At 33.8% G+C, this 9,208-nt stretch overlaps 1 protein-coding gene across 1 annotated transcript; it reads left to right on the forward strand.

Annotated features, from left to right (window-relative positions):
- The first annotated feature begins 4,739 nt into the window (after positions 1-4,739).
- Positions 4,740-5,804, forward strand: LOC137808766 (ankyrin repeat-containing protein BDA1-like). The gene is made up of 2 exons (XM_068610040.1): positions 4,740-5,036; positions 5,166-5,804. The coding sequence occupies exons 1-2, from the start codon at positions 4,740-4,742 to the stop codon at positions 5,802-5,804; spliced, it is 936 nt and encodes a 311-aa protein (XP_068466141.1).
- The last annotated feature ends 3,404 nt before the right edge of the window (positions 5,805-9,208 follow it).

Consider the following 9,208-nt stretch of genomic DNA (forward strand, 5'->3'; position numbering starts at 1 on the left):
AAGCCGTTGTTGGAAACTGACAACACACAACACTCTTTTGACAAAGTCAATAAACACTCCCAAAGAAGTCAGATTGGGAAGACGATGGAGTCTGCAGCACAACAGGGAGACATAGACCGTTTATACAGATTGATTGAGCAAAATCCACATGTTTTAGAAGGGATAGATTTGATACCATTTGTATTACAAAGTGGACTTTAAGCCTAACTCAACCCCATAAAACCGGCTCATAGGGTTGAGGTTTGCACCCACTTATATACAATGAAAGGTTGTACTCTCTAGTCGATGTGGGATCTCCAACACACCTCTGATACCATATTACAGTAAATGAAGATGAATATTCCTTGTCTGATGTGATGCTTTAATGTAGCGTACGTAATCGCACGTAATCGTAATGAAGAAAGAGAGGTTTTGATGAACCCTAATTGTAGAGAAAAATAAATATAAAAGAAACTTTTATTCACTTGTATATTAGAGAGTAAAATACATGGTGTATATATAAGAAAAAAATTAAGACCTAGCTGAAACAGAAAAAGGAAAGTTGGGTCAAACAAACAAAGCCCAATAATTTAAAATAGAAAATTAAATATATTAACACCCCCCTCAAGCTGGGGAGTAGATATTTGTCAGGCCCAGCTTGGATTTGAGAGTAGAGAATTGTGCGGAAGCAAGGGGCTTGGTGAATATGTCAGCAACTTGCATTGCAGAAGTAATGGGTACTAGTTTGAGGAGACCAGAGTTAAGTTTTTCACGAACTAGGTGGCAATCAATTTCGATATGCTTGGTTCGTTCATGAAAAACTTGATTGGAAGCTATTTGAAGGGCAGATTTGTTGTCACAGTACAGGGTTGCAGGCTGGGAGAGAGGAAGATGTAAATCCTGAAGGAGGTAAGACAACCATTGTAACTCACATGTAGTGGTGGCAAGGGCTCTATACTCGGCTTCAGAGGAGTAGTTGACTGCTTCTTTGATTTCCATGATATTAGGGAGTCTCCTAAGTAGATGGAATATCCAGTGACAGATTTGCGTGTGGTAGGACATGTTGCCCAGTCAGAGTCACTAAAACCACAAAGGTGAAGTGAACTAGTGTGAGAAAAATATAGTCCTTCCCCAGGGGTGCCCTTGAGGTAACGCAAAAGACGTGAGACAGCTTGCTGATGATGAGTTGTGGGTGCAGATATGAATTGGCTTAAATTGTGGCTAAAACCACAAAGGTGATGTCTGGTCGCGTGTTGGTTAAGTAAATTAGACGTCCAAGGAGTCTTCTGTATTGAGAAGTGGCATCAGCATCGAGAGGTGAGCCTTGGTCGGGAGAGAGACGGGAGGTGTAAGTCATAGGAGTGGCCACGGGTGCAGAGTCAAGCATGCCAGTTTCTTGAAGGAGATCAAGAGTATACTTGCGTTGACTTAAATGAAGACCAGTACTGTTGCGAGCAATTTCCAGTTCCAAAAAGTAAGTGAGATTACCTAAATTTTTTATCTTGAAGTGATGGTGAAGGGATGCAGTAATTGTATTGATTTCCTCCGTGTCATCACCAGTTAAGAGCAAGTCATCAACATAAACAAGAATAACAGTGAGTTTATCATTATTATATTTAAGAAAAAGAGAGTGATCAACAACAAAAATAGAGTAATTATTTGATAAAAGAAAAGTAGAAAGTTTGGCGTACCATTGGCGACCAGCTTGACGAAGGCCATACAAAGACCGCTGAAGCTTGCAAACATGCTGGGGAGAAGGAAGAGAGAGGCCAGGTGGGGGGGTCATGTATATCTCTTCATGGAGATCACCATGAAGAAATGCATTATTGACATCAAGTTGTTTTAAAATCCAATTTTTGGTAGTGGTAATAGCAAGCAGAAGGCGGAGGGTAGTGAGTTTAGCAACAGGTGCAAAAGTGTCTAAGAAATCAAGTCCTTCAAGTTGGGTAAACCCTTTGGCAACAACTCTAGCTTTGTGGCGCTCAACAGTGCCATCAGAATGGTATTTGATTTTATATACCCATTTACAACCAATAGTTTTCTTTCCTGGAGGGAGAGGGGTAAGTTGCCAAGTATTGTTAGCAGCAAGAGCTTGAAGCTCATCTTGCATGGCAGATTGCCAAGAAGCATGTTTGGAGGCTTCGTTATATGTCCGAGGTTCAGGATGAGAATTGATAGAGGAAATAACATTTCTAAAATTGGAAGATAAGGAATTGTAAGACAAGTAATTATGAATAGGATATCTACTACTTACAGTGTTGGTTGCAGTGTGGAAATCTGCAAGATAGGCAGGTTGTCGGTGAGGACGAGCTGATCTTCTTGGAAATTGGGGTGAGATGCTTCCTGGAGATGCAGGCGGTGACAATTCTGATGGAGGTGCAATGTTGGATGCAGGAGCAGAGGCACTATTTGTTGGAAGATCATAGGATAATGAGGCTGGTGGAGGAACAGTATTGGGTGCAGGAGTAGAGGCACATGGCTCGACAGGAGGTGCAGTATCAGAAAAAAAATCAAAAGCAGAATTATATGCATTAGAAATAGGGAGAGATAAAGTGTTAGGGTCCTTAGGCAAGCCACTGTCCAATTTATATGGAAAGTGGTTTTCATGAAAGATTACATGTCTTGATATCTCTATGCTATGAAACTTTAAATTTAAGATAATATAACCTTTTGTATTTTGCGGGAAGCCAAGAAAAATACCTTTGATAGATCTATCATCTAATTTTTTTCTATGTGCAGTAATGGTACTAGCATAACAAAGACAACCAAACACTTTTAGAAAGGAAATGTCATATGGTTTTCCAAACAACTTTTCATGAGGAGTGATGTTATCAAGTAATGGAGTAGGAATAGCATTTATTAAGAAAACAACATGATTTACAGCAAATTCCCAAAAAATAGGAGGAAGATTTGCTTGAAAAAGTAAAGCCCGGGTTACATTTAGTATGTGTTGATGTTTACGTTCTACAATGCCATTTTGTTGTGGTGTTTCAACACAAGATTTTTTATGTACAATTCCCTTTGAAGCATAAAAATTTGACATAGCAAACTCAACACCATTGTCAGTACGAATCGTTTTGATATTAGTTTTGAAATGATTTTGAACGAAAACAGTGAAGTTAATGATGTGCTGACGCACTTCAGATTTGTTATGCAACAGAATAACCCAAGTATAACGCGAGTAATCATCAACAATAGTCAAGAAATAACGAAAACCTTGCATAGAAATTATGGAACATGGTCCCCAAATATCAAAGTGTACAAGATAAAAAATAGCTGAGGTAACAGTATTACTTAAAGTGAAAGGAAGTTTTCTCTGTTTTGCACGACTACAAGTGTCACATACATGATGAGTATCAACAGTAATAAAAGAGTATTGTTTGCTTAAGACATGTAATCTTTCATGTGAAGGGTGTCCTAGTCTATAATGCCATAGTGTTTTGTCTGTGATATTACAATTAATAAAAGGAGCAAAACAATGTGGTTTAGATTGACTAGAAGCAGGCAAGGTAGTGACAAGATACAAGCCAACAGTGGCTTTAACTGTACCAATCCTCTCTTGAGTGAGATTGTCTTGTATAATGTAGTGGGTTGAAGTGAAAGTTAAAGTGCATTTAAGTTGGTGTGTGAGTTTAGAAACAGATATTAAGTTTAATTGAAAATGAGGCACGTATAACACATCAGACAAATAAAACTCATCAGAAAAACGTACTAAACCAGAATATGTGGCATAAACAGTTTGGCCATTTGGAAGACTAATTAAGACAGGTTTAATTTTAGTATAAGTAGTAAAAACGTTCAAATTGTGACAAACATGATCAGTGGCACCAGAATCAATAATCCAAGATTCTTTTATAGAAGATAGTGAAGAGAGAAACTTACCTGTTGAAGAATGCTCAGTATTGGGGATTTCATCCGTAGAGATGCTGCCGACTTGATTAATTTGAGTGTGAGAGGCAGGATCCTCAAGGTTTTGCTGACGCAAAATGTTGGTAAGGAATTGACACTGTTGTGGTGTAAGTTGAATCCCCTTTACATCCTGTTCTTTAGGAAAAAGCTCAGAAAAAGTGTCAGTAGTAATCATATTATTGGCTTGGGATGTCCAATTGGTGAATTTGTAGCCAGGAGGGAACCCATGCTTTTTATAACAGGTGTCAACAGTGTGGCCAAGACGATTACAAAAAGTGCAGACTTTTCTAGTAAAAGAAAACTTTGAGGTTTTAACATTACCAGGAAAACCCACTTTGTGAAAACAAACAGCCTCGGTATGACCATATTTACCACAAAAATTGCATGTAATAGTGTGACTACTATTAAGACTATGAAGACTAGGGTTTTCATTAAACATTGCCTAAAAGTTTTTTAAAACCAATCAAGATTTTGAAAGAGAACAGAAAAAAAAAAACCAAGAACAGCAAAGAGGGAAATAAAAATCAGAGAGAAGCGCAGCAGAGCTCTTCGATACCATATTACAAAGTGGATTTTAAGCCTAACTCAACCCCATAAAACCGGCTCATAGGGTTGAGGTTTGCACCCACTTATATACAATGAAAGGTTGTACTCTCTAGTCGATGTGAGATTTCCAACAATTTGTTCAACCTCCTTTGCATGTTGCTGCACGTACCGGACATGTTCAATTTGCTAACGAGATCATGATATTAAAACCTTCATTTTCATGGAAATTCAATCTCCAAGGACTCAGACCAGTCCACCTTGCTCTAGAACAAGGTCACACCAGAATGATCTATCACTTTATAGAAATGGACAAAGAACTTGTTCGAGCCAAAATGAGAGGAGGTCTCACACTCCTACATTTGGCAAGTCAATCTGGAGATATAAACCTTTTAAGTATGTTTCTCAAAGCTTGCCCAGATTCGGTAAAAGATTTGACTGCTAGAAATGAGACTGCACTGCATTTATACGAGAGATTTGAGGTTTTGGAGTTCTTACTTAGATGGCTCAAGACAAATATTGTTGAGTTACAAACCGTTTTGAAGCAGGAAGACGTGGAGGACAACACCATTCTACACATTGCAGCAACAAAAAATGACACGAAGGTAAATCTATCTTTCTGTGAATTTAGTGTTGTTAGTTATAAAGCACAAATAACACCTTAAAAAGATTCATAAGTTGTTAGAGGGATTTATCTAACTCATTTGAAAGCTTGTGAACAATATTGTGTACAGGCAATGAAATTGTTGATAAGGGAGATGATGACAAATTTAGATGCTGCAAATTTGCTGGGCCAAAGGGCATTTGATATAATAGAAAACCAAGAAATTAAAAAATATTTAGCGGAAGCTGAAGTAAGAGTTAGGAGAGGTAGGAAAGTCTCCTCATTAATTAGATCTATCCACGAGTGGATAATTCAGTGGATAATTCGATACACTGGAATGAAAGAGAAAATGTCGAATGAGACACGAAACGCTTACATGATAGCGGCTACTCTTGTTGCAACAGCAACCTATCAAACAATACTGAGTCCACCTGGTGGACTTCATCAGATTGATGCAGCTAACACTAATAACACGATCATTCCAGATTCTCAAGTATCCATTGTCTATGAAGGGACATCAGTACTGTCACCCTCAGATTTTATGTTCTTTTCTACGGTAAATACGTGTGCCTTTCTCACATCCACTATCGCAATTACTTATATGATGCCTAAGCATGTTGGAGGCTTTCTACTGTATGGGTCAATACATCTCCTAACAATGAGCTACTTCTTATCTCTGATGATCATATCTCCCAAACCCGGAAACTTTTCGAATCTCGTTTTCTTAGTATTTATTCCAATACAGACGCTGGCTTCCATTTTGTTTTAGAGACCTAGATCCAAATATTTCCATTGACAGTTATAATTCACTCATTATAGTGATAAACATGCACAAGTACTTTTATTTTAAGTTTTATTTCTGCGATTGGATTTTTTTCAGTCCATTATGTTTCTCCTTTGCGCATATACATTATATTATCTTCAAACATGATGGATGCATGGTTACCAATTTTTTCTTCTAAAAGATAACACTCTTAAAAAATTTATTTATCAAAATTAAAAAATTTAGAATGGTTACATGCGAAGCAAATATATTTCGCACAATATATTCATAAGTACCATTTTTAATTATCATTTTTAATTAATTATAAGAAATAACTATTTACAATGAAAGTGTCACTGACATTCCTGACTAATCACATTGTTTTGTGATTCTACTTATTTCATAAGAAGCCCCACATATCTCAAACAAATGGTAGATTGATAATGAACATCAATTTATAAATTTAAATTAATTAGGTGTGCTTGATAAATTTTTTTTTGTTATTAGTGCTTACTTCAAATATAACATTTTGAAGCACAAACCAAGTGAGATACCAAAACCTGACAAATATATGTTGTTTTATTGCTTTTGTATGTTAGTTAAATGTTTTAATTAAGTTTGTATAGAGTTGTAGTTTAATAAAAAAATTGAACACTATGAATGTGACAATGCAATGAATGACGACCATTTCACAAACTATTATTGAAAGAGGTTGTGATTAGGTAAATGTTTAACTAGTTTAATATCGCTACAAGATAAAAGGGTTCTAACGAAAGTTATTTAGCGAAAGTTGATATAATTTTAGGAATTAATTTAATTAACGGAGGTTTTTTTAATCTTCGTTAAGTTTCAAAAGTTATTAAAAAATCTTAGCAAAATAACGGAGGTTTTTTTAACCTTCGTTAAATTTCAAAGTTTTATTTTAAAACCTTAGCAAAATAACAAAGGTTTTTTTAACCTTCGACAAAAGTTTATTCTAAAACATGAACACGAAGACTTTTTTTAACCTTCATTAAATTCTAAACGTTTATTCTAAAACTTTAGCAAAATAACAAAGGTTTTTTTTACCTTCGTTAAATTCAAAAGGTTTATTCTAAAACCTTAACAAAATAATGAAAGTTTTTTTAACCTTTGTTAAATTCAAAATGTTTTTTTTTTCTAAAACCTCAACAAAATAACGAAGGGTTTTTTAACCTTCGTTAAATTCCAAAGATTTATGGTAGAACCTCAATAAAACACTTAAAATTTTTCAAACTTCAATAAATAAATATAATTAAATATATTTATAAATAAATAATTAAAAACTATACAATTTTAATATATTTAATACATTTTATAATTAAATTCTCTAAAATTTTAAAAGTGTAACTTTACATTACAAATAAGTTTTCTAAGTTTCAAATATTTATTTTAAAAACTTAGCAAAATAACCTTGGATAATAAGTATATCAACAACTAATCTTAGATAATAAGTATTTCAACATTATTTGCATATTTTTTTATAATTGATGGTAGTTGGTTTATATAATTCCGAGATTTTTTCGTTACGAACTCATATTTCAAAAAACTTGACTTATTTTGTTTTAGCTTTTGATGTACACTTTTAGTTTTAGTTATAATTGTTAATATTTAATTCTCATAATTTTTGAAATATTTTAAATTAAGGCCTTTATATTAAAAGGCATCTAATAATTAATTCATTGTGAAGGTGAGAAGTGATAAAGTTAATTTCTCATCACAATATGTTCTTGCAATCTTTAACCAAGAACACACATGGCTTTAAAGCCCACATCTGAGAGATAATGCAATTATTTAGGATATATAAAGCAGTGATAAACACTAGTTGTTATTGAGTTAGGTAACAGTGACTTGTAACCCAAGTTGGGGCAGTAAGGTGATGGAAGAAGCAATATTGGAGTAAGAAGAAGATAATGCCTTATTTAGTGTTTCTTTTCCTTAGATATAATAGGCATAAGTGTGGCTAAATTGTGATTTCTTGTTATGATTGTCGCCGGTGATCATTGAGTCTGTGTCGGAGAGCAGTGTGTCTACGGTGGAAGAGAGAAGTTAGGAGGATCACTAGAGGTGGTGGAAAATGAGATTAAAGGTTATTTCAAACGGCAAGACATTTTATGGAAATTTTGAAACACATGGTATTTTACTAAGGTTATTAAATCTGTGGTATTTTATGGAGGTTTTTAAACCCATAGTACTTTATGGAGGTTTTAAAACCCATGGTATTTTACGGAGGTTCTTAAACCCAAGGTATTTTTAACAGGGGTTCTGAAAGGCTTTTCCTGAGGTTTAAAAAAACCACTGGCGGGGGAAACTGCAACCCTGGATAAATGACTTAATAGAAATTTGAACTTTGGATAATGTAAAAATAAATCCCGTTAAATTTTTTTTTCTTATAGTGTATTAAGAAAAAATGTATCTAGTTTATAGGCTAATTTCAAGTTATTATGTTGTGTAGTTATAAATGTCCAACTTTTTGAAGCCATGGAATATATTATATTAAATATGGATAACCTACTTTACCAATTTTACAATACATTAGGGTAGAGATATTACATAGTTTTTAAATTTAATTCTTTAATTTTATATATGGTTTTTATGTTTTACCATTCTTGATATTTGTAAAACCTATTTACAAATATTTTTTTAATCCTTTATTATATGAGATTATGTATGTTTGAGTTATGAACCTTGAGTTATGAATGTATTTCTTTAAAATATCAAAGGACAATTTATGTTTTCATATAGCATTATTGATTATGAATTGGTTGTGCAACAAATTCAATATAAGCATGTTGTTAAATTGAGAAAAACATGATTAAAAAAAAAATAAAAATGATAAATATAACAGCAATTATATCCATAAACCTCAATGTATTCATATATAGAACAACGATTGTCTTAACATTCATTATGGTATGGTCTTTATAACAAAAAAAATATAGGTAAGATATGACGAAAGTTGTGAGTAAAACATTTGGTAGGAGACTTTGAGAAAATTGGGTGTTCGAAAAGGGTAAAATAATTATTTTTTTATTATCGAGGATAAAGTCTCTGCATGGCAGTGTGACACGTATTTTGTTTGTAATTCAATTGTCAAGTATCAATATTTGTAATGAGAAGGAGAATAAGCTCCTCATGTTCTTCAATAGATTTTGAAAGTATTAAGTCAACAAAAACACTAAGGTAAGTGTGATTGAAACCTTTAAACTGGAATTCTAGAAGATGACAATCCATTAAAGAAATTAAGGTAAAATAGTAAAAAGGTTGAATGATAAAATCATAAAATTGCAACAAATATGAAAAGCAAAAGGTAAAGCTGCATGGAGAAGTCTTTCAAAGACTTTTGTACTCGCACAAGTTAAAGAGCTTCTTCAAGAGTCATGGAGATAAAG

The sequence above is a fragment of the Phaseolus vulgaris genome, chromosome 11 (genome assembly GCF_000499845.2).
Source record: "Phaseolus vulgaris cultivar G19833 chromosome 11, P. vulgaris v2.0, whole genome shotgun sequence".
Taxonomy (NCBI): domain Eukaryota; kingdom Viridiplantae; phylum Streptophyta; class Magnoliopsida; order Fabales; family Fabaceae; genus Phaseolus; species Phaseolus vulgaris.